Below are 26,384 nucleotides of genomic sequence, written 5' to 3' on the forward strand. Positions count from 1 at the left end.
TAACTCTGCCTTTATTATTTATTCATTCAATTTGTTCACTCATTCACTTATTCATTTAATTTTCTTCTGTATTCCAAATTCTGAAACTTAGGGAAATTTCTAATTGTAAGAATATATGTAAGATAAATGTGACTGGGAGCTTCAGTCTTCCATTGTAAAAGATAAGGCATTTCACAATCTTTCCTGAGCATGCGCATGAGCCTATAATCTGTACCTCTTCTCCCCTCTGCTCTCACCCTAAATTCCATTCCCTGACTCTAAAACTATTCTTGGCTGCCCCAAACGAGCATGCTTTGACATACTCACCTGAGTCTCCATACATGTTTTAACTTCTGCTTAGAATTCCCTTCCTCTCCTTCTCTAACCCACCTTATCTGGCAAATTTCTTCCCATCTGTTAACATGTCTCCAAGTCAAGTGCCATCTCCTTCCAAACCCTGCTGGTACAGAACAGTAGTACCTTTTTCCTCTGTACCTTCCCAGAACTCTTATTTATACCCTCTGCCTGCCCACGATAATTTCTTTCTTTCTTCTCTGCTGTCTTCCAGTTGGTTATGAGCTAACTGAGAACAGACACAATGGTTTAGCTTTGTACCCAAAACACTCATCTCAGTTCCTAGTGTAATGTGGGTGCTTCACACTCTGTTAAGTTGACATTGATCCGGACAAAATTAGATTGGAGGAACTTTGAGAATCAGCATTCAGCATACTAGGGACAAATTATGCATAGTTATGATTTCCCAAATTTGAAACCATATGGAATGCCAAACCAGTGACTTGTAGAATTAAGCTTTTTCTTTACTAGAATAAAGCACATTGCTAATTTTTATGTTATGAATGAATATTATTAGCATTTTAAAATCTGTTTCACATTGACAATTATTTTATTCTCATAAAAACTAAGAAATATTTACTGATAATTAGAGTTATAAAAACAAAACAAAGAAAAATGCAAAAACAAAAGTTTTAAATCAAAAAGAAAATCCAACAATTATATAATAGAACTGTTGTTGTTGTTGTTGTTGTTGTTGTTGTTCAGACTGGGACACTGTGACCCGGGAACTGAAATTACTTTGGGAATATCACATGGCTAAGCTATTTGCCTTTATTATTTTTATTAATTTACCAACCCCATTTGGTTTTTCCTTTAGCCACTGAGACACATATTAATGTCCTGGGGTAGAACTATCACGTGAATTCTGGACTGATGCCTCCTAAGTCAGTGCTCTTTCCACTAATGTAGCACAAATACAATAGGATTTATATCTAACAAGTATTTATCTATAAAAACAAGTATGTCTAATTCACCCTTCTATCCCTATGCTTGCTGAATGAAGAAATGAAATGATAAGTAAACACATAATCACATCTAGCCGCAGCTGGATATCAATGTATTTTGGAATTTAAAATATTCCATTTGTTCATTCATTCATTATTCATTCAACAACATTAATTAATCGGCTGTAAATGCCAGACCTTGTTCTCAGCATTGAGGATAGATACGAAAATGCTTGTGTGACCATGTAAGTCATTTGTAAAGCACTGGGTATGTAAATACCTGTATTCATTTATACAAATGTATAAATTCCTATTTGTGACCTCTGCAGACCCTATAACAGTGATCCGCAAAAAATATATACTCAACAAATGAATGCTAACTAGTAAATCTGGCTTGTCTTTGTTGTTGATGTTGTTTTCCTAGTATGGGCAGTTTTTGAAGGAACTCTAAAGTGAGAGAGAAGAATATACATCCTCCTTTCCAAACCCATATCCTCTATGCACGTTCTGGTCTGGTGCGTTCAAAAGGACTATAGCCAGAACCTCTCCTTCCCCGTACTCTTCAGAGTGGAATGGTTTGTACTTAAGTTGTCTTCTTCTTCCTCTTGTAAATACTAAGCACTCTGACAGGGGAAATAAATGGTGTTCCAAGTCTCCCTTTCATGCACAAGTATAGAAAAGTGGCAAGATGACTGGTATATCCCACCAAGGATACTACTGCGGCCATTATTTTCCATTCCAGAAAAGTTTATTGAATATCTACTGGGTGGCAGACACTACTGGGTGCTAGAGACACAGTAGTGTGCCAAGGGTATATCTGTGGTGCATCAGAGAATCACAAAGCCCTAACTGGGAAAACTACCCTTGAATACTTGGCAGCAGAGAATTCTGCTTCATGCATAAACATTCAAGTGTCCTGGCAAGCTCTCAGTTATGCCATATATGAAAAAAAGCCTGAAAGGTGCCTTTTTCCAAGGAATCTTGCTAGTCTTCTGGAGCTTCTTAGAATGCTTCAATTTCCCCCTCCCCTCCAGGAAGCAATTTACGTCCCTTGGAGAACTAGACTCGAAGGACACTTGGCTGGGTGCTGCCAGCAGAGGTGAGAGCAAATGGGTGATAAAGAGGTAAGAGAGAACCAGGAGCCAAGTGAGCTAGTTTTCATTTGATTTGTGTCAACCACACACTGAATACCTGAACTACAACCTAACCCTGAACAACTCTGTTGATCTGGATTTATTGCAAAGTGACCACAGAGATCTATGGATATTTGGCTGGTGCTCAGATATCTTTCCAGTCCCCCCCCTCCCCCCAAGGGCTGTGGTGTTTCTCATTTCACATCATTCCCTAAAGGGAAGAATGCTCAGGAAAACAGTTACAACTGGGCTGCTTGCTGGCCCTGCAGCGAAGTCTGTCTACGATGGCTGCGCAAAAGCCATTCCTCTGCTGATTCTCAGAGGCCCCTCCCTGCCATACTAACTGCCACTGGCTTCTCATCCTTACCCCACGGCTCACAGTGAAACCTGGTGGGAAGCGTATTATTGAAAGAAGACTCTCAGAACCACTGTACCAAATGCTGATTCATTCCATTTCATTCATTTGAACCATGCTCACTGAACAACTGCTCTGTGCCACTCAACGGTAGGTGCTGAGAACACAAGAATCGAAGACACAAGGTATCATCATATATTTTACTGACTCATTATCTTCATCTGCATGTGCCAGGATTCCATCTGCAAAGACAATCTGCTTGACTGGCTTGATTTGTCTTTTATAAATGTATTAAAATAAGCCTTAATGGAGGGAAACTACGAGTGTATAATTAGGAACAGCTGTTAGTAGTGAAACACAAAGCTCAGGGCTTTGTGAGCTCACTTCTTAGGAGGACCTTGCTCAGACAAAAAAAAAAAAAAAAAAAAACCACAAAAAACCAGGGCCACAGGACTAGAATGGAACAGGAACAGGGCATTTGGTTAGTCTGTGGTCCTGAGGGGTCTGTCCCTGCCACATGATGCTGGCAGGTCAGTCAGAGCCCTTTACGCTTCTGGTGTTAAGTTGTTCAGAAAACTGCAGTAGCCTTCAAATCCACTTTCCCATCTCCTGCCTCTCCAAACTCTTGTGCATACTATTCTCAGAGCCAACATTTAAAAACACAGGTCAGATGGTATCTCTTCCTCCAAAATCTTCAATGGCTTGCCATGGAGTATAGAACAAGGCTTCATTTCCTCTGCCTGGCTTTCAAGGCCTTCCATGCTTGATGGAAAACTCCTCCCTTGTCTCAACCCTCACTACATCCCTGTAGCTACTGAGGCTTTCTTCACACGAATCATTTCCCCTCCCCTGTGCCTTTGCCGGAAATGTTCCTTCTGCCTAGCATGCTCTCCTCCACTATCACCACCATTCTCCACCTATAGAAATTAGAGTAATCTTTCTATGTCCCACTCAAATGCCACTTTGTCCATGAAGCCCTTCCTGATCTTCCCAGGGACAGAAACTACTGTTTCCTTTGCATGACTACTACTGCTTTTGAAGCAGAAAGGAAGATGGTCTAAGGTAGTGGCAAAGAGGCTTGACTCTGAAGCAGATTGCCTGGGCTTGAGTCAAAGCTCTCACATCTATCTTTTTGGATTGTTGTAAAATAATAGTAACTGTATCACTGGTTGTTAAATTATTAGATATAGAAAGAGCACTTCAGAAAGCATGTAACACATATAGTTAAAATTATTATTATTTATTATTATTATGGCACTAATCTCCCACACCTTTTCTTAGCTCCTCTTTCTGTTCCTCCGATCTTACTCTTACCTATTTCCTAGGACTATGGTGAAAAATGGATGAGAAATTGTATGTTGTCTGCACTGTGTTTTGAACTATAGACATTAAATAAAGGTCATATGACTATTATGGTCACTACTACTGCTACTGTTACTACTATCTTTGCTCTGATGCCTGTGCTTGACGTCTTAGGATCCAGGGAAGTCACTTATCACTGTTTGTTGAATGGGTTAAACCCATTCACAAAGGAACAGATAAAGAACTTTCAATAGGAAATGAACCTCCCCCTCCAATAGGCAGAATAACACACTTTCTTTCCTCAAAGTCCCTGGGAATGAAATTGCATGTGTTACTCACAAGAATCCTGCAGCATAGGAATCTGATAGATTGTTTGTGCCTCCAGCTGAGGTGGTCACCACACCTTCAAGCCAAATCTTCTTTCCTGGGGTGTATGTATTAACCACCTGTTCACATAACAGAAGCAGAAGGGGATATGAGATTTTTAAAAGTTACTCCCAAGTGAGAAGGAACACACATTCCCTTAAGGGAGTTCTGTTGATATCTTGCTCCCAGATGGTCATGATCTGTGCTTTTTTCATGATGACTCACCCCATGCAATGAGCTGACGCACGTGCATGCATGCACGCGCGCGCGTGCGCACACACACACACACACACACACACACACACACACACACACTAACACTGACACATGTCCACTCAAAGAAATGATCATTTTTTTCCTAAGTAAACCCAAGTGAAAATGTGACAGTAGGACAAGTGCATTTTCTAGGACACAAGTTGAATGCAACACCAGTCACTGGAAAGTATAAATCATATGATATCTCTCTATTAACAAGTATTGAGAAGGAAATTTTCTTTTTTTTAAAGTTTTTTTTTCATGTTTATTCATTTTTGAGAGAGAGACAGACAGACAGAGCATGAGTGGGGGAGGGGCAGAGAGAGAGACACAGAATCTGAAGCAGGTTCCAGGCTCTGAGCTGTCAGCAGAGAGTCAGATGTGGGGCTTGAATCCACAAACCGTGAGATCATGACCTGAGCAGAAGTTGGACGCTTAACCGACTGAGCTACCCAGGTGCCCCTTGAGGGAAATTTTCTTAATACTCTTGTATGGCACATGCCAGGATGAGTCTACTATCCATGCATTAGAAGTCATGAATCATGAAGGCAGAGGTCAATGTTTGTGAGAAGTATTTTATAATCACCAAGGCATGTATATATATTACAACCATATTTTGGAGAATAACTGCAGTGAATGTAAAAAAAAATCACTGATCCAGGGGTGAAAGATCCTACCTAGGGAACTTTCTAAGCAGAAGAACAGCATCTTGTTAAAAGGTGGCCCTCTGAAGTTTTAAAATGGCCCAGTCTCTGGTCCACAAGTTGGAAGCTGGCCATACTACCCAGATTAAGGCCCAGATCCCCTAGATAGCAATCTGGCAGTATTTAGGGATCATGTACTTTGGGTGCCCCTAAAAACAGAGGCTGAGACAAAGGCTTATCTATAGGTAATTCATTGGGGGAAGTCATAACAGGGAACAGGAATGAAGAACTGCAGGGCTGAATTAGGGAAAAGGGAAAACCAATACCAGGACGGGTTTCCAAACTGGCAACCAGTGTTGGCAACTTACACTCAATTCCACAGGGAACTTGGTAAGAGTCTTAAGAACTATATGTCTCAGAACTTTCTCCCAAGGGAATTCAAGAGGAAGGAAACTTATCCTTTGGCTCCTATCCTCCAAAAGGTCAAGAGTAGCCTTGGGACTGTAACCTCTGCTCTTCCCCATTACCCCATTTAATTGTGTAGGCCTAAGTGTTGAGCAGGTTCCCTGAGTTCTGCATCTCTGTCTTAGAGAAGTCCCAGAGCAGGAAATAAGAAGCAAGGTTGTACCGTATCACGACAGCACTAAGCTGGTTACAGCTGTGGATCTGCCCAGCTCAAGTCCCTGCAGCAATAGTTAGTATAGGAGGTAGGATGGGGATGCCATTTATGCACAAGGGGGGCTGGATAAAGACAACAGTGTATTTAGATCCAATGGGCCACCAATTTTTCTTTTAGACATGCAAACCAAAGGAATTCTTCCTCAGGCCTCTAAGGAGTCAAGTACGAGGATGTTTACTATGTCATTGTTTGACACAGGTTTCCATTGCAGGAGGAATGGAAAAGTAAAAGATGGTAGATACATACCATAAGACATTATGCAGCAGTTAGAACAATAGATTCAATGTAAATCTAGCAACGTAAATTAGCTTTAAAGATTTAGTGGTGAGTTAACAAAATACCAACGGAATGAAATTTAGGTCACAATATTACTTATGTACTCAGTTACATCCAATAAGATGAAATAGTTTATAAAGATACATGTCTCTTAAGGACCTGTATCAAACACAGAAGGAAGGCATGTTTAAGAGGGAGGTGAATGTGAGCACAGATTAGAGATCGAGGTGAAAATCAAAACAAATGCAGGGCTTTTGCATGAACTGATGATAATAGTTTGCTGTGGTTGAGGAGCATGATTTTAATTTAATTCCCTTTACCTCAGATCCCAAAAAAGAAAAAAAATAATATGAGACATAGCATAAATGCCAGAACTTTCCTTTTCCAAAACCCATAGGCAGACATCAGCAAACAATCATATTCCTCCTGTCATCTCTCCCTAGGCATAACGCTTGTCCTCTCCCCTCATCTACTAGAATATTTGCATTATTTGAGACCTACTTTAGAATAAGAGTTGGCAAAGTGCTTGAACTTTTCAGGAATAAAGTTGTAAAAATTTTTCACCAATTTGATGTAGAAGTAAAGATTGTGGGGCGCCTGGGTTGGTTAAGCCTCCGACTTCGGCTCAGGTAGTGATCTCATGGTCTGTCTGTGAGTTTGAGCCCCGCATCAGGCTATGTGCTGACAGCTCAGAGCCTGGAGCTTGCTTCGGATTCTGTGTCTCCGCCCCCTCTCTCTCCCCCTCCCTGGCTTATGCTCTGTCTCTCTCTGTCTTTCAAAAATAAATAAATGTTAAAAAATTTTTTTTAAAGAAAGAAGTAAGGATTGTGATCAAAAATGAAAGAAAGATCCTGAGAATTAATAGTGGAGGTCAAATTGGAGGGTTATCAAAAATTGAGTAAGAATTCCCCCTTGTACCCAGAAAGACAAGAGTCACTGAGGACACCACAAGGTAGTTCTCTCTCCCTTCTCGATACTGCTCACCATGCCCAACCCAAAGAGAACTGGAAATAGTATAAATAAGAAAACAAGAAATATACCTTAGATGATCAAAAGACAGAGCCATATGGTGAAATTGGACTGCATTGATGGTTCCCCTCAAAACATATTGCTACAAAAACTGTGTTCTTGATAAACTTTGTGCTTCCTTTACAGCTAACAAGAGCTAACAAATATATTTGTATTTTTCTTTGTTGCCTTTGGCTTCCAAGATATTCAGAGTTTAATTTTTGTTCAAAGATAGATATTAAGGGGCACCTGGGTGGCTCAGGTGGTTAAGCATCCAACTCGTGATTTTGGCTCAGGTCATGATCTCATGGTTGATGAGATTGAGCCCCACATTGGGCTCTGTACTCTGATAGCATGGAGTCTGTTTGGGATTCTCTCTCTCTCCCTCTCCCTCTATCCCTCCCCTACCTGCTCTCTCTCTCTCTCTCTCTCTCTCAAAATAAATAAACATTAAAAAAATAAACATATAAAAAAAGACATTAAAATAAGGCAGTTAGAGAAAAGGGATTAAACAAAACAAAAAAGTAAAACTACAACATGATGAACTTAATTTTTTTTTTTTTAGAGAGAGAGCTAGAGCATGAACAAAGGAAAGGGGCAGAGGGAGAGAGAGACAGAGAGAGAGAGAGAGAGAGAGAGAGAGAGAGAGAGAGAGAAAGAGAGAGAGAATCTTAAGCAGCCTCCATGCTCAGCACAGAGCCTGATTCGGGGCTCAATCTCATGATCCTGGGATCATGACCTGAGCTGAAATGAAGAGTCAGATGCTCAACTGACTGAGCCACCCAGGTGTCCCAACATAATGAACCTTGAAATAATTAAGCTGAGTGAAAGAAGCCAGACACAAAAGGCCACATAGTGTCTGATTCTGTTACATGAAATGTCCAAAATAGGTTAAGTCTGTAGAGACAGAAAGTAGATTAGTTGTTTCCTAGGGCTGGAGAATGGAGGGAGAAATGGAGAGGGGGTAATGACTACAAATAGATATGTGGTTTCTTTAGGGGGTGATGAACATGTTCTAAAATTAAATAGATGGTTTCACAATTCTGTGAATACCTTAAGAACTACAGAATTGCACACTTCTAAAGGGTATGCACAATTTCATGGCATGTGAATTTTATCTCAATAAAATAAAACTCTGTGTGTGTGTGTGTGTGCGCGCGTGTGTGTGTGTGTGTGTTGGTGTCATTAGCAAAAGAAGAGATAGAGTCTAACAGGCAGATAACTACTGTGGAAACAGTAAAGTACCCTGGAAGTTCTGGGTTCTACTACCCACTAGCTGCGAGATTTTTGGCTTATTATTATCTTGAACTTTCTTCATCGACATGTAAGCCATGAATTCGGAGTAGATGAAATCTAAGTTCCTTCTAAATACAAAATGTTAAAATGTATTAGTATTTTATAATATTATTGCCAGTTCCCTTGGCTCCTATCCCTCAACAGTCAAAAGTATCTTTGATTATGTAAGTGAAAATTACATAAACAACAAATATGGGAGACAGAGCGGTAGAAAAAGCCACCAGAGTGGATGAAATTACCTAAGGGAAATATCTAAAAGTGGGACTAGAAAAGGGCTAAGGGTTTCCATCCCAAAACACTAAGGCATTACCAAATACCTTTATTCATTCACTCTAACCAATACTTATTGAGCACCTTCTATATGCCAAACAGATTCTAGGGGCAGGAATACAGCAATAAGTGAAACAGGACAAGGCTCTGTTCTCTTTGGCTTACATTTTAGTCAAGGGGAAAAGACTAACAATGAATGAGTAAATAAAAAAAAGAAATTTAGAAATAATAAGAGCTAGGAAGAAAATTAAAGAGAGTAATCTGATAGAAAGTAACTTGGCAGGAGGTGTGGGGCGGCGGGGGGCGGGGGGGGGGCGGTGGACACTTTAGATAGTACTCAGGTCACCTCCCTGGAAAGATGGTATCTGAGCTTAGACCTGAGTGACAAGGGAACCAGCCCCTTCATGGATTGGTAGGAGCAGCACAGGAAAAGGACAAGATATGGAAATAGGACTGCTGTTTGTAGAACCAAGAGAAGACCATCTGGAGTATAGTGAGTAGGGGAATGTGGAATATGTGGCATTTGAGAAACAAAACAAGCAAAGGATAAAAAAGAGAGAGAGTGACAAAACAAAAAACAGACTCTTAACTATAGAGAACAAACTGATGGTTACTGGCAGGGGTGGGGAATAGGGGAAATAGGGTTTGGAATTTAAGAGTACACTTATCATGATGAAAATAAAATAAAATAAAATAAAATAAAATAAAATAAAATAAAATAAAATAAAATAAAATAAAATAAAACAAAAAAAGAGAAGAAAGGATGGATGTTTCTCATTCTGAGTGTGATGGAAAGCTATTTGAGGGATTTAAACAAGAAAGGGATATGAAGTGATTTATGCCAAGATCACTGTAGCTGTGACGAAATCATATACACATTTATAATGAAAACTGTGAAAAGATAAATATGTTAAAGTTCCATTATTTCTCTCTTTTTTAAGTTTATTTATTTATTTAGAGAGAGAGCATGTGTGTGCATGAGAGTGGGGAGGGACAGAGAGAGAGGGAGAGAGAGAATCCCAGGCAGGCTCTGCATGAGATGTAAGATCAAGACCTGAGCTGAAGTTGGCCACTTAACCAACTGAGCCACCCAGGCGCCCCAAGTTCTGTTATTTCTGTGGCTACTCTAGCTTCAATTTCCTCATCCATGAGCTGGAATAATACTTGACAGAGTTGTCAGTGATCCTGATTACTAGTCAAAGGATAAATAACAGTAGGCCAATCACAGGAAGATCCTGAGAATTAGCAGGAAGTGACAGCAGGTGTAGCAGATGAACATTTATGTGTGCCCATCTAAGGTGATGCATGAATTCAAATGAACTCATGCTAAAGAGAGTTACAATTTGGTGGTAAGATTCTGAACCATCATTTATGATCTAACAAAGGAATCCAGGAATCTATGGACTACTTCTTAGGAACCCTGAACTATCAGTTCTTGTTCTTTATTATATTTACTAAAGGTCCCTCACTGTGAAGGCAGGGATCCTATAGTGTTTACTTTTGTATTTACTTCCTAGGAGAGTGCCTGGCACAGAGTAAGTGCTTAACTGGAGACTGTGGTGCTCTAGTCACATGAAGAAGTCAATATAATTCCAAACCTGCCCATGCACAAGCTCACAGGAGACTCTCACTCTTTAAAGAAGTTATATGACCTAAGACAGGGCAACTAAACTGGTCAAAGAATTGGAAGCAGTACCCTGAATGCAAAAACCACCTTAGAGATCAGGAAAAATAAAAGCATGCCATGAAAACCTACAATAGTACTAAAGACCTAGATAAGAGCAACACATGTCTATTTGCTAAAGCTCAGGATATGAGGCCTGAGGTCTGCCCCTTGAACTCTGAAAGATGGAAATTTCAGAGAAGAAAAGGGAATTATGCCTTTGCTTACCAGGTAATTTATATATGGAATCCAACACCCCCAGAAATGGTAAAGGCAAATCACCATCCAATGATATTTGGAGACCAGAAGTATTTTATGATGTATTAAGTTTATCATAATGTTCTGATATTGAAGATAAAGAGACAATCATATTCCTACCACCTATTCTGTGAGGTCATCTGTCATAAATACTTAGTTGGAAGGTAGCATGCCCAACAAAGAGCAGCAAATTTGTACAAAATAGTTATATTCCAAAAGGAGTTCAAAGTCTAGATCTTTAAAGTTTATTTATTTATTTTGAGAGACAGCAAGCAAGCTCATGGGAGGGGCAGAGAGAGAGGGAGAGAGAGAGAATCCTAAGCACGTGGGGCTCGAACTCACAAACCAACCGTGAGATCATGACCTGAGCCGAAAACGAGAGTCGGACACATAACTGACTGAGCCACCAAGATGCCCCCAAAGTCTAGCTCTTTTAAATGAGGACTTGATTCAGGAAAATGTTTGGATTTATAAAATATTGTGTACATAAGACTCTGCAGGGATACAGACACTGTATAAATAGAAGTTCATCTGAATCTAACTTGCAGGGAGATTTGGAAGGAAACAATTTAAAAATTGCTATTATTGGTGAGGTAGCACTAAGTAGTGGTTAGGTGCATGGACTTTGCACCCAGATTCCCTGTGTTTGAATCCTGATTCTGTGGTTTACTGACTGGTGTGATCTCTCTGTGCTTTACTTTCCTCAGATGTAAAACCAGAATAATAATAAGATCCATCTCAGAGCATTTTATGATATTTAAATGACCTAATATTTATAAAGCACTTGGAAAGGTGTGTCTGTCTTATTGGTAAGCTCTTCTTTTTAATGTTTATTTATTTTTGAGAGAGGAGGGGGAAGGGGCAGAGAGAGAGGGAGACAGAGGATCCAAAGCGGGCTCTGTGCTGACAGCAGAACGCCCAGTGCAGTCCCGAGATCATGACCTGAGTGGAGGTCAGACACTTGACCAACCGAGCCACCCAGTCACCCCTGTTGGTAAGCTCTTAAAGTTAACCTGTTAACCTAGACCACTCTCCTGTGTAAAGCTCACGAGTTGGGCTTGGATCAATCTAACATTGGAGTTGTTTGCTTTTCTTTTGGACATGTTTTAGGAGGTAGGTAATAGACCAGATGTATGCTAACTAGAAAGGAAAGGTCTGCTTAAAATTTAAAAGGCACATGGATTATTCACATTAACATAATTAGCATTCATAGTTTACTTATGAACTCTTAGCATAGGGGTAATTCCTGTCCTTGTCTAGAGAAGCCATATGAACAAAAAACACAGTGAGCTAGAACTTTTATATACGACCTAAACCAGCATTATGAAATGTTCTGCAGGGGAGAGATTCCTAGAAAGTATTAATACTAAAAGTTCTGGGAGTAGTTGGTACAAATCAACAAGGATTTTCTGAGCATTTACCATTTGGGACATGGTGAGAGGTTTGATGAATTGTGTGTCTACCATGAGCAAAGAAGACCATCATGGTGACATGTGGGGAAGGTACTGAGGCTGGGTGCTGGTTAGGACTGGGGAAGAAATCAGCATGGGGAAAAGAGGAGAGAAAAAAAATCGGGACAAGCAGATGGAACCAGCTGCAAAATTCCCTTAGAAAGTGAAACTCTAAGAAACCGAGGGCTATAGTTCAACACTGTGGTTTTCTGAGTAAATATGATTCTCCCTGTGCTGGAAGAGAGAAAATTGCAGGACTGGAAAGAACAAGGGTACAGTTCCTGGTGAGAAATGATGTGCCAATGAAGGTCATTTTAAGGAACACATTGTCTGGGGTGGGGGAAGAAGTACGAGTGTTGAGATTACTGGAGTGAGGTTAGAGAGGGGCTGGGTGGCTGGCTCTCTTTTAAGGGTTCTGTGGTCCTAAATAGACTTCAGCCCTTGGGCCCAAGTAGACAAGGGAGCCATGAGGCACCCACATAACAGCTCAGCAAGTGGTCAGTGGCTGCTCAGACTCCTTGGGCCTGCTGGGGGCAGATTGATATGAAGGGAAGCCTCCAACTCCCTTCCCTCCCATCTCAGGGGTTGAGGACATCAGGACTGTTCCATGTGACTATGTTGAGAGAGCAGGGGTGAGAGAGAAAACAGAATGAGGAAAACAGTACTGGTTTTATTTTACTTTTTAAAGTTTTATTTTCCCTGCCACTTTGAATTTAAAAAAAAAAGAGGAAAATAGGAAAATAATCATTTATGTGGCATGTTTTCAAACTTGGGCTTCCTTTTCCTGTTTCTCCAAAACTGTGATCTAAGTCTTTAAAAAAGACTCCTGAGAGCCTGGTTTCAGCCACTGGCTATGCAAGAGATGGTGGTCCTGTAGCAGCAGACATGTTGTTTATGGTTATCCAAACCCAACACCTTCCTTAATGAGAAAGGAAGCAATAAAACAGGAATAGTGGACAGGCCAGCTGGGCTAATCAGTCCTGGCAGGAGGCCCAACCTCCAAAAGAACCTGGAGTCCATTAATTCCAGCATCTCATCTACTTGGAAATCAACCTTCCCCAGGACTTCAGGAAGAGCAGTAGCTCTTTGAGTAACCAGAACTGGTCCCTAATCACTGGTTAGAAGGAGCCAAATAGCTTCAGGAGGCTTCTTAAACCTCACCTACGCACAAAGCACTTCTTGGGGTGCCCCTGCCTCTTTGTTCCCTATTGTATTTACTAGAGGTCCAGGTGAGAGTTCAGTAACACTCTGCATTTCTGTCCATCCTTCTTGTGTATTTTGGCCGTTACCAGCAGAAGAACTCAATCATGTGTTCACAGAGGTCGATGTTGTTAACTGGTATATGTGCTATGATAATATTGAAAGCGATCTAGGGAATGATTTACTTAAAAATAAAAAGAATGGTTTCAAAGTTGCCCCAATTACATTCTTTTCATTCACCGAAAGTATGAAATGTTTCTCCAACTCGGAAAAAAGCTAAGGAGCCAGTAACTACACACAACCCCTAGTCTGTTTTATCCATTTGTCTGTTGGAGTACGTTAGACATGGTACAATGATTATGAGAACCACCGGCCCACAGGATACATGCCAACTGCTTCATTTACCTTGGTATCTTAGACCCTTCATAACTACCCCTTAGCTGTCTCTTCTCCCCTTCCTCCCCACAAGACCTATGGTTCACCACAGAGTGGACTTATCATTTTCCAACTATAGGACCTCCTTTTAGGTTTTTACTAATTGCCTCCTCCCCTACCCACTCCTCCTCCATGTTGTCTAATTTTTTTTTTCTGGCTTATTTCAAATCTTACTTCCACTGTGAAACTTTCCTCAAACTTTTAGAAAATTAATTCATCTCTCCTTTGGGCTCCAAAGTTCTTCAAACCTATCTCTGACCTTGACCTTTTTAAAATGAATTATAATCTTCTGTTTGCCTGTCTTTCAACTATACTGGAAATACTTGAGAAAGCCACATTTTTTCCTTTTCTGTATGCCTTATAGAAGTATCTAAGTACCTGGCATGTCGCTTGACTGGTACTTTGCTTATTAAGTACATTAAATAATAATATAATGAAATAACTTATTTGTTAATATATGAGGGAGATAATATTTTACTATTGAAAAGGCCAAGTTTCAGTGGAGATAACTAATAACCTCAAAACCATAAGAGCAAACACCAAATCCTCACAGTTCCACTTCAGGGTTCTATCTACTTTCTAATTGAATTTCCCTATTTGAGGAGACCTGGAAGCTTCTGGGTGACTAAAATGCCTCCATATTTAATATGTCCTTCTTAGGTTAGACAAGCTAGGCTATTCTGAGCTCAGCCATTCTAATATCTTATCACATTCTTCCTGATTTATTTCTTTTGTCTAATGTACTTCCTGTCAGTTTCATTAATTTTTTTTTTTTTCTGTATAATTGCTTTCTATCATCTCCCTGTTCCGGAGTGCCATATTTACCCATTTTCTTTTGGTATCAGATCAATTTTTAATTTGTGGCTTCTGTTTATGTGTCATTTTTAGGATTTAAAATTGAATTCTCTGTTCTTGTTATCTCCAACCACAGAAAAGCAAATGTATATAATTGCAACAAAACATAAAATTAAAATAAGAGAATACACAATGAAGATAAAGTCACAGGGGAGCCAAGGAAATTATTAGTATATGCAAGAAAATAAGGAAGAATATTTCAGAGTCCCAAAGCAGAGTCTACGATCAAGGATAAGTGCTAGAAGAGGGAGAGACTGGACAGCAGCTGCTCACCCAAGAATGACTCCTCCTCCATTCCCCAGTTATTTTCCATGAGTAACCAATCCCTAGGCTTACTGGACAGTCTACCCACTGACGAGTCAGGCTTTATCATCCTCAGAAGTAATTTTGTCTCATTCAAGACAAACCATATAATCCCCCCTTCCATGTGGAAAATTGGAAGGTTACCTCAAGGTGCCTATTCCTCCTGAAGAAGCTTTTTACCCCAAGCCACAATTTGTCCCCAGGGCCATTCCTCCAAGTGTCTATGGGCAGCATATACCTTTGCATTGTGATTGCCTTGCACATAACCAGAACTCACTATGCATTGACCAAAAGCCTGTGCACATGGGATGTAAGAATGAAGTCAAGTGAATAAATGCAAATCACCCCCTCAAAAGCCCAGTCCTCTTCCACTATCTAACACTGTGGTAATATTAGACATTACCTAACATTGGGGTATATAACTTGCATTGGACTCTAACTTCTGGGACACCTATGCCAGATTATATCAACTGATTGTGGCATCGAATTGATGTTCTTTCATCAGGACATTCAGTGCTATTAAAAGTCTTCCTAATCCTGGGTGGTTAGGAATACAAATATTATATTGGCTACAAAATAAATGGCTAACAGGTATGGTAGATGCAGAAGAGTGGATTGGGGGCGCCTGGGTGGCTCAGTCGGTTAAGCATCCAACTTCAGCTCAGGTCATAGATGGACCTCTCAGGACCCTGTGGGGATCACCTACCATTCCTTTTCCTGGAGCCATTTTCATACTGAAGGGTGGGAAAGTGGGAACCAAGGCCAAAGTCTGTACCTCAGTCAACTAAGCCCTAGGAGGATGTGACCCTCGTGTCACATCCACTTCCCCCACACCCTTCCTTCACCACACCAGATCCTTGCCATTGCTTACAAAATCTCTCACTTTCAAATTGTGAAAACACTAGCTGCATGCATTGATAATAGCAAATCAGATTCATAGTCTAGATACCCGGTTGGGAGCTCTCTAAACTTGACTTTACAAGCAGATTATTTCTATCTTGCACCTTTACAAAGTAGATTCCAGAGTAAATAAAAACGTGATTCTAAAAATGTTAGAAGACAATATAAGCTAAAATGAAATAATTTCACATTAGAGAAGGCTGTTTAAAATAAGACACAGGGACGCCTGGGTAGCTCAGTCAGTTAGGCATCAGACTTTGGCTCAGGTCATGACCTCACAGTTTCTGGGTTCAAGCCCCACATTGGGCTCTGTGCTGACAGCTTGGAGCCTGGAGCCTTATTTGGATTCTGTGTCTCCCTCTCTCTCTGCCCCTCCCCTGCTTGCACTTTGTCCCTGTCCCACATTGGGCTCTGTGCTGACAGCTCAGAGCCTGGAGCCTGTTTCAGATTCTGTGTCTCCCTCTTTCTCTGACCCTCCCCTGTTCATGCTCTCTCTCTGTATCAAAAATAAGTAAATGTTAAAAAAAAATAAAAAAAATAAAAAAAATAAAAAAAGAAGAGTGGATTGGATAAGAGTGTAGGCTCTGGAGTTAGGTGGGCCTGGCCTTGAGTTCTAATTTTACTACTAATGGCTTTGAGTAAGTGACTGGTTTCTTCAATGGGTTAGTAATATACGATGCACTCAATAAATGGCATTTGTATCCTCAAAAGTAATATGGTTACTGTATTTCTGTAAGTTAATGATGCATTTTTCACATTTTAATGGTTTTGAAATCAGAACGTTTTTTATAATCAATCTCAAAAGAAACCTGTGAGCTGAAATTTGCCAGCTGTTTATCCTATCTCCTATCTCTCCTCCACTCCCTGGCTATATTAAATTATGGTACATTTTATAATTATTTGTGTTTAAGAGTCAAGGAGATATGGTTCATAAGATGACAACAACTAAAGCTTTGGAGCTCTTTTGTGGTAAACATACATTTCCAGCTAGATTCCCCTATTTATTATTAGTGTCTTCTATATGAAAGAGAAGAGCCAAAGATTCCTTTGGGTCATACTGTCCCATTTGTAAATACACAGCCAAGTGGCATCACAGAAACTAATTTACTGGGAAGTTCATGAAGCTTGAACTTCCAGCTTCCCACTCTCACAGGCCTCTGCTGGTATCCTGGGAAGGGGGCCCTAGTACTGTGTTCATGTGGTCAGATATATTTCTAAAACATGCAATTTTGTTTTGTTTTCTTTTTCTTAAAGAGTTTCCTGTTGTATGAATTTCAGTCCCCATAAAACTTAAGACACTCAGGGATGTCTTCCAAGATATTCATGTGGCACCATTTGTATTTGGGGTACTCTGACTCTCTTGAGTATATCCTTGGCCTGTGTTTCTCCTCCCCGCCTATGCAAATCTGCTCTTGGGAAAGGACCTTCTGTTTGATATTAACACCTTAGTGTGACTTTGAACCAGTGTAGTTTACTTCTTCTCAGGTTATTTACATTTTGCATCCTCTCCCTAATGTGTAGAATGAGAGGTTATTTTTTTCTTCTCTCTTTTTAAAACATTTTTAACAATGCTTATTTATTTTGGGGACGTGGAGAGCACAAGCAGGGCAGGGGCAGAGAGAGGGAAACAGAGGATCCAAAGCAGACTCTGCGCTGACAGCAGTGAGCCTGATGGTGGGGCTCGAACTCGCGAACTGTGAGATCATGACCTGCGCCGAGGTTGGACACTCAACTGACTGAGCCACCCAGGTGCCCCTGAAAGGTTATTTTTTTCAAATGAAATATCTGGCATTAGTAATCAGACTGAAATGTTATTTTGAACAACAAAGAGACTTTTCCTTCACCTCTCAACACATACCCAGAAGAAACTCTCCTACTATGCCTACATGTAAGCACAGCCCATTTATTGCTGTCTGAATCAATTTCTATCTAGTCAACACTATGCTGCATAGTTAGGAGCAGATTAGATTCTTCTGCATGTGAACAGCTGAGATAGCAGATCCAAATGTGAATGAGACAGAGACACTACTTTACTTCTTTTACACTTCTTCCACTGTTTTCCTCTGCTCGCTTACCTTCCCCTTCCTGCCTATTTCCCTTCCACTAACATTTATTAAGCACCTGCCACGAGATAGGCACTATGGTAAACAGGCAATGGCACACTGAAATGAACCTTTAACAAATAAATGAGTGAATCAAACACTGACTTTTGTGGTGATACTACTGTTCTTACCCTAGTAATGTCATTTTCATTTTCTACTTCTCTTCACAAAAGGTTAACACTACTGTTGTTCTCATTTTTCCTTTAGTTGTGCTTCTAGTTATTGTATCATACTCAAGAATAACTTATTTTTTAATCCCCTTCCCCTTTCATATACTAAGAGGCTCAAATAAGTGGGTAAACCAGAAGGTTGGCTAAGAGCAAAAGCTTCCTTTTTATGTATTAATTACTTCAAAAGGATTAAATATTCTTCTGCCTCACCTACTTCCTTAATCCTGCAACTCACATATATTGGAAAAAGTAAAGACACTTCAAAAGAGTTCATCTTCATTAAATACTGTAAGCAATCATAAGCAATGATGATATTAACAAAAGAACGATAATGGTCATACTATGAACCATATAAACCATTCTCTCCACCATATATCAGGTAGTCCTCTGATCAGACTCTCAGAACTAAATAAATTAGAAGGTGCCTGTCCTTTAGGTATTAGCCTAAATGTCACTTTCTCTAGAAGGACTGCCCTTCTTTTATACACTAAGATAGGTATTTCCCACCATGGGTGCCCATAGTACCCTATACATCTCTGTTATAAGAGTCATCACATCTTATTATCATTGCTTGCTTCATTAACTATTTTTCCACTAGACCACAAGGTCTAGACCACATGTAAGTCTTTCTCACCATTTAATCATCAGGGGCCTGGAAAATACTAAGAGTGTTATAAACAGTTGATAAGTAAAGGAAAGAAAGGAAGGAAGAAGGAAGGAATTTTTCAAATATTAGGGAAGCAAATTGTCCAGTTTATTTAGTATTCAAAATGCAATCATATGGACAGTACTTTTGGAAATACTTCCCTTATGACTGGGATTTCACCAACTCCTTCCTGTGCTTATTGAATTGCTGAAAATAATATCAAAAAGTGTTATTTCCTCTTCTGATTCCTCCAGGAGATGAAGACACAAATCATAGGGTCCAAGTGACTTAAACCAAAGTGGTTCTTCTTGGTTCTTATGTCATTGTTTTGGAGTCAGCCCAGGTATCCACACTATACCATCTGCACTGTATCTGAAACATCTCTTACTTTCCCATCTGACTCTTGCTTACATTGTTAGATTCTCAACTCTTTCCCCTGACTCATCTCCCAAAGTACAAATGATTATCCTTATTCTAATAGAAGGGAGAGAATGTGTAGATCATCCAAAGGAGTGGCTTGTCCAAACACTGTCTCTTTTGGCTTTCAAATACATAATGTAGATTTTCATATAACCAGAATTTGCCCACTGCTCAGAAAACAGAGAATTCTTCTGTAAATGGCAGTCCAAATTTGAAAACCACAGCTGTTTTTAGCAATTGAGTCACTGCCTTTCAGATGCCAAAAATATCACCTACCATACTCCCCAGGGTTCAAAGAAAGAGGAAAGAAGAAAAAAAAGCAAAGAACAAGTTGAGGATAAAGGTAGCAGGAAGCTTCTCCAGTCATATGAATTATTATTAAAAATAACTACAATAGTGCTCGCTTCAGCAGCACATACACTAAAATTGGAAAGATACAAAGAAGATTAGCATGGCCCCTGCGCAAAGGTGACACGCAAATTCGTGAAGCGTTCCATATTTTTATGGAATAAAAATAAAAACAAAATAAAATAAAGACATAAAAAACTACAACAACTCAAACAACAATAGTAATAGCAATAAGATTAGCATTCAATAGCAATCAACAAAATAGGGCCGCATGTGACTTTCCTAATCTCCATGAAAGGGAAAGATGAGAGTATTCTTAGCACCATCATTTTACAGATGTATAAACAAAGTTAGAAAAGTTAAGTGAATAACCCAACCCATGGTTACACAGCTAAGCCTGAACTCCAAATCAAGCATTAGACTTCAAATCCTATATTCTGTCTCTTATTCAAACAGTCTCATCACTGATTTATCTAACCACTCCATGAATTGATTTTGGTAGGAAATCTGCCCTTTTCCCATCACTGTAGGCCTAAGGGGGATCATTAGAATTTCTGTGAGCTTCTCAAAATAGAGTAGAAACAAAGATTATACTTTTAGATTTTAGATGAGGGTTCTAGGTATATATGCATTAAAATCTTACTTGGCCCCTCTATAAACTGGTTTTGGAAGTCTGAAGAAAAAAGTTTGGCCAGTCTGTGCCGGTGTGCATCTTGGACTCTAATTCCCCAGACCCCCCTCCCACCCACAGGGGACTTCAGGAACAGCTAAAGCAACTTTTTAACTGGCAAAACTTGGTGACCCTTCTCTAGTCTCCCAGTCCCCATCTCCCCAGAGCAGACCAGTACCTAGCACATCCTGGGCTGTGGTGAGAGAGACTCTCATCTTGGAGGCCCTAGCCACTGGGTCCGGGCTGTGCAGCCAAGGGAATGTCTACCCCATAAATCAAATCTTGGGGAATCTGTGATCCAGCAACACCTCCAGCAGATACCCATTTAAGGCAATATCTGGTGAGAGCTTGTAAAAGAAAAGTTGGAAAAAGAAACTAGACAGGGAAATGATGGAAGGGCTACTAAATGATACAGGGCAGATGAAACTGTGGCAGACAGTATTTTCCAAAGATGACTGGAAAAATAATTCTGGTTTTAAATGCTCTTCTAGAATCTTGCTATTCTCCCATCAAGAAGAGTTTATTTCCTCTCTCCTCAAATCTCCATTGGTCTTGATGACTGTCTCAATGAATACACTATGGTTGAAGTGAAGCCCTGTGACTTCTGGGGGTAGGTTAGAAAAGGTAGTACAGCTTCCACCTGGCTCTCTCTCTTGGGCATCTGACTTTTGAACCTTGGAAGGAAACCCAGGCTACATAGACAGTTCATATGTAGGTATTCCAGTTATCAACCCAACAAAGGTACTAGCCAACAGCTGGCATCAACTGCAGTACATGCAAGTGAACGAGCCTTGTGATTCCAGTCACCGGCCTTTGAGTCACCCTAGCCTTCAGGTCTTTCAGCTGAAGCTTCAGACATCATGAGCCAAAGACAAGCCATCCTTATAGTGCCCTGTGGGGATTCTTGACCCATAGAATCCATAGACACAGTAAATCGTTGTTTTATGCTACTAAGTTTTGGGGTAATTTGTTGCACAGCACATCATAACCAGAACCTTAACCTAGGTCCTGAGAGGACCTCTGGCATGTTCTATCTGCAACAGCCAAAAGTGAAATCAGGTTCTACTGCTAATTCTAGCCGACCCCTGCCAGGCACCTTCTTTATACAGGTCATTTCTCTTAGAGGCTCCACTGTTTCTCCTTGCAACTGCACCTGGCCCTCCCAGCCAAGTCCATTAGACATGCTATGAGAGGTCTGAATCTCAGTTGTGCACAGGGTTTGAGCTCTTTTCTTTAAGTTCCTTTGGCCCTGCCTGGACACATCAGAAGATGAGCTTAGCCACTTATTTCAGTCTTTGAACCTTCTGTGGTAGGTAAGAAGTACGCAGTGGTGGAGAGTAATGGGTAGTGGGGAGAAAGGGAAGAACCTAACTCCCAACACCTTTGTCTTAGTTCTGACCTAGAGTTAACTGTTCTACTTAAATAATTACAAGAGCACAGTTAGAACCTTCACTCTCAGTGCCATGATACCGCTGAATCATTTCACTTCCAATGACAGCCTTTTGATCAGGTCATTACATTTAATATCAGAAAAGCCAAAAATTTAGGGACTTGTCTATCACGTATACTGTTGTAACACAAACATTTAGAATCATGCCTAGAACATGGTACACACTCAATAAATATCTATTGGATGGAAGAATAAACAAATGAATGAATGAATGAATGAATGAATGAATGAAAGACATTCCTCCCTCCTTTTAGAGAATAATATATAATATTAGATTAGCATAAAGTGCTTAGTAGACTGCAGTGTTCAATAGGGTATTTGACTGCCTTAAGTAATGTTTTGCAACCTGCTCAAAGCAGCTGTTAAACCTTGAAACTCTGAGTTCCTTGAAAGCAGAGACCATGTCTTATTCCATTTTGTATCCCCAGCACCTGGCACTTTGCCTGATACTAGCTAAGTGTTCAGTAAATATTAAATATTTAAATATTAAAACCTAAATGAATGTCAAACAGAGACTGGCAGAGACATTTCAAATTATTTAGTTCTCTTAGGCTTTGCTTGGTAGGAGGCAGTGACAGAGAAAGATACTGGCTAGTGCACCTGATCCCCAGAGGGATAGACTGGGGTATAGGAGTCCAGAAGGCCTGAGGCTTCCTAGCTGCTAAAACATTTTGAGAACAAAGAGGACTGAAAAAGCTTTTGTAATCTGAACAGGACATTGATTTGAATACCAAAAAAAAAGCATATAGACTACCACTCTACCAATCAAAAGTGCTTTTCTATGATTACTCCAAGTATAATTTTATTTCACAGATAATTTTATACATGAGTCATTCATTCATTTGTCCATTCATTTATTCATTCATCCCATATTAATAGGGGTTTACCCACTGCTATTTTTCTGCAAAGATTTGTTTAATTTGCTCAAGATGTAGCTGAATGTTCAAAAGGTCCTCATTACCTGGAAAAATGACCTGACTAGGCAACAAAAGATGTGATATCATTTTGTAGAGGCAGATGGAAATTGCAGACAGAACGTCTTCACAGTTCAGAATTAACTAACCCAGTGTATTTCAAAATGTTATCTGCATTGCATAGAATTACTTGACAGATGACTACTAAGAAAGAGGTATCTAAGATCCACTCCAGACATACTAAATCAGAACATCAGGAGTGAGACTGTAAACCTTCTGAGCAACCTCTGGTGATTTTGACTGCACTCAAGTGTGAGAACTGTTGACCAAAGGTGCCTTGCTATTAGGACCTACATGCCATTACTTAATATAATACAGCTTCTCCCACATTTCTACAAAAGTAAGGTGTTATTTGGCTATTCTAAGACACCTAGGAATAATGTATATATGGCTGAAATATTTAACACTATTTAGAACCAATAAATATGGCCAATGCCCCAGACAAGAATTTCACTGAATGAACATAATCATTCTCTAAGGTAGGCCCAAATAGGGGCGCCTGGATGGCGCAGTCGGTTGAGCGTCTGACTTCAGCCAGGTCACGATCTTGGGGTCCCTGAGCTCGAGCCCCGCGTCAGGCTCTGGGCTGATGGCTCAGAGCCTGGAGCCTGTTTCCGATTCTGTGTCTCCCTCTCTCTCTGCCCCTCCCCCATTCATGCTCTGTCTCTCTCTGTCCCAAAAAAAATAAATAAACGTTGAAAAAAAAATAATTAAAAATAAATAAATAAAGTAGGCCCAAATAGGCCCCTGCAAAAAGAAAATAACAAAGCAAATCTACCCTTCCCTTAAGAAACTCACAATTTAGAAGCAAGCTATTACAAAATAGTTGTTATTAAAATAGAGAAGCTTTTAAACCTTGAAATGGCACATTCAAACTGTTCTCAATTTTAAAAACAATAAACAACAATCATCAGCTGTGAAAGGGAGATCTGGACTATACTATTTTTCTACCCTGGTTCCCACAGTGCTAACATCCAGCTGGGATCCCAGGACCTTTTCCTTGCTTTACTCCCAAACTCACTCCTTCTTCCCAGGAGACTTTTACTCACTTTCTGAATTTTCCTAATCTGGTCAGAGAGTGTGTCTAACAGGCGAGTTTTCAGGAAGTCCATCACCTTGACCACCCGGCCATCAATGTAGCAACTGGAATAAAAATAAAATAAGAATCAGGTAAAATCTTGAACAGGAGACTACAAATACACTTCTCTAACCAGAGGTCTCTGTTGCCTGAGGAAACAGCCCAGAGTTCACTTGGGCTTTCACATCCTGAAAAGTTTTTACCCTGGGTGTTTTTCAAACAAGTAATCTCCTTTTTATTTTCTTCATTTCTACCTCCATTTGTGGAGTCATTTTTTTCCAACCTCTGTCACATGAACCTGCATTGCTTGCTCTGTAGGAGTGGACAGGAATCCATAATACAAATTAAGTAATGGAGGAAAAGCTTACTCTTTTTTCCCCCAGGAAGAGTAATTTAACATCCATCCCATACCACCCCTGTCCCCACCTTAAAGTAGTAAAGGTATGTGACAGGTTTAGAAAGAATATTCAAACATTTTTTATAGGTTTCCACACCTTTAAATAAGAAAACAAATACTGACCACAAAAATCTGATACAGTGTAGTGAGTGGGTCTGAAAGGTTTCATCTCCAGTTCACTTTGTAGTCAACCCTCTCCTACCAACCAGCTCCAGAATAAATGAATGGATGAATGAATGAAGAAATAAATCAGACAGACGACTTAGTCTTCCAGCCCTCTCCTAAAATAGTAGTAACAAGTTCGGCATTCACTCTGGGTTTTATCAGGTTGTGTTAGTTGTGCTGATAGTATGTTGTGAACATTTGACCAAAACAGATTGATCCAGCTTTGTGAGGCCCCTCTTTGTGAATCCTTACTCTGAAGAGTAAGCTAAGACTGGGCCAGGTTTAGGTGACCTTTATTATCTTAAACTTCCCCCACCCCCATTTTTACAAAATTCCAAATTAAATCAACTGAATTAAAATAAATGCTTATGCACCTGGGTGCCTTTTCCATCCCACTCAGGTCTCCCCAGCTGATGGCTAATGATAGATCATCTCATTTTTAATAAGACATCAACCTATCAGTATATATTATAGAAGTATGTGAAAATTATTTTTAATTTTATATTCCCATATCAATGCATGATGTATTAGAATGTTTTAAAAAATTTGTTTAATTGTAAAGCAGGTGCTTTAGTTGAAGTGAGGGTGAGATGTGAGTTCCACCTACTCAGCCTTCCCCTTGGCCTCCTTTACCACCTCAGACATTCCCACGAAATCCAACATTTAAACCATTGGTATGTTGGAAAAAGTATGAGTTTTGGACCCAGAAATATCTGAGTTCAAATTCCAAATCAGCTATTTACTACCTGTGTGAACTTGGGCAAGATATTGGCCTCTACATGCCTCAGTTTTCTTATTCTTAAAAGAGGTAACATATCAGGGCACCTGGGGGGCTCCTGGGTGGTTAGGCATCTGACTTGGGCTCAGGTCATGATCTCATGGTTCGTGGGGTTGAGCCCTGCATCGGGCTTTGTGCTGACAGCTCAGAGCCTGGAGCCTGCTTGCTTCAGATTCTGTTCTCCCTCTCTCTCTGCCCCTACCCTGCCTATGCTCTGTCTCTCTCTCTCACTCTCCAAAATAAATAAACATTAAAAAAAAAGAGGTAACATATTTACTTCTCAGTATTAATCAATGATTAAGCAGTTAAACCTAAAGTGTATGGCATATAGTAGGCATTCAACAACTCTTAGTTCTTTTTTAATTTTAATTTCATTTTCAGCTACAAAGATGGGGTCATAAACAACAGGGGACTGATGGTTAAATTATGTATGAATACAGAATCCTAAAAGTAAAATTACTATGTCAAAGTACATGATTTTGAAAATTTGGTGGTTACTTTCATTAGTGAATAAAACAAAACAATGACATGACCTTTCACTTCATTCTTGGTAAAGATACTAGACTCAGATCCAATAAACACTTATTGTGTACAACACACAGTGCTGGGTATGGCCATGTTCATTACCTATAACCCCAACCTCTTCCTATTAGTACTTAACTATTAGCATTACTGATTTTTTTTTAAAGTGTGATTAGATAGCTTGCCACATGGAAACTAGGTATATTAAAACATAGTAATATTTTTTAAATATTTATTTATTTATTTTGAGAGGTAGCATAAGCAGGGAAGGGGTAGAGAGAAGGAGAGAATCCCAAGCATGCTCTGCGCTGTCAGCACAGATCCCTACACAGGGTTCCATCTCCTGAGCTGTGAGATTGTGACCTGAGCAGAAATCAAGATTCAGATGCTTAACTGACTAAGCTACCAAGGTGCCCCAAAACATAGTAATATTAAAATTAAAAATAATTCATGCAATATTAATCTAATACACACCCAAGGACATGAATACTTGTTACTATATTATATGATTACTAGGCACATGATACACATGCACTGTAATTGGTGTTCTTTTATGTTTAAAAAAAAATTTTTTTTTTCAACGTTTTATTTATTTTTGGGACAGAGAGAGACAGAGCATGAACGGGGGAGGGGCAGAGAGAGAGGGAGACACAGAATCGCAAACAGGCTCCAGGCTCTGAGCCATCAGCCCAGAGCCTGACGCGGGGCTCGAACTCACAGAGCGCGAGATCGTGACCT

The 26,384-nt window shown here is 39.9% G+C and overlaps 1 protein-coding gene and 1 non-coding gene across 3 annotated transcripts in view; one reads left to right on the forward strand and one right to left on the reverse strand.

Moving 5' to 3' along the window:
* HPSE2 (heparanase 2 (inactive)) overlaps nucleotides 1-26,384 on the reverse strand; it is a 660,017-nt gene that overhangs the window by 132,177 nt on the left and 501,456 nt on the right. For both annotated transcript variants that reach the window (XM_053207788.1, XM_027062819.2), the window contains exons 7-8: nucleotides 23,756-23,849; nucleotides 4,407-4,513 (exon numbers count right to left, since the gene is read on the reverse strand). In XM_053207788.1, coding sequence (XP_053063763.1) covers nucleotides 4,407-4,513; nucleotides 23,756-23,849 — 201 coding nt within the window. The remainder of the gene's footprint in view (nucleotides 1-4,406; nucleotides 4,514-23,755; nucleotides 23,850-26,384) is intronic.
* Nucleotides 19,661-19,767, forward strand: LOC113600415 (U6 spliceosomal RNA). Its single transcript, XR_003421408.1, has one exon. It is a non-coding gene; the product is annotated as a U6 spliceosomal RNA (small nuclear RNA).

Source organism: Acinonyx jubatus, chromosome D2 (assembly GCF_027475565.1).
Source record: "Acinonyx jubatus isolate Ajub_Pintada_27869175 chromosome D2, VMU_Ajub_asm_v1.0, whole genome shotgun sequence".
Classification (NCBI taxonomy): domain Eukaryota; kingdom Metazoa; phylum Chordata; class Mammalia; order Carnivora; family Felidae; genus Acinonyx; species Acinonyx jubatus.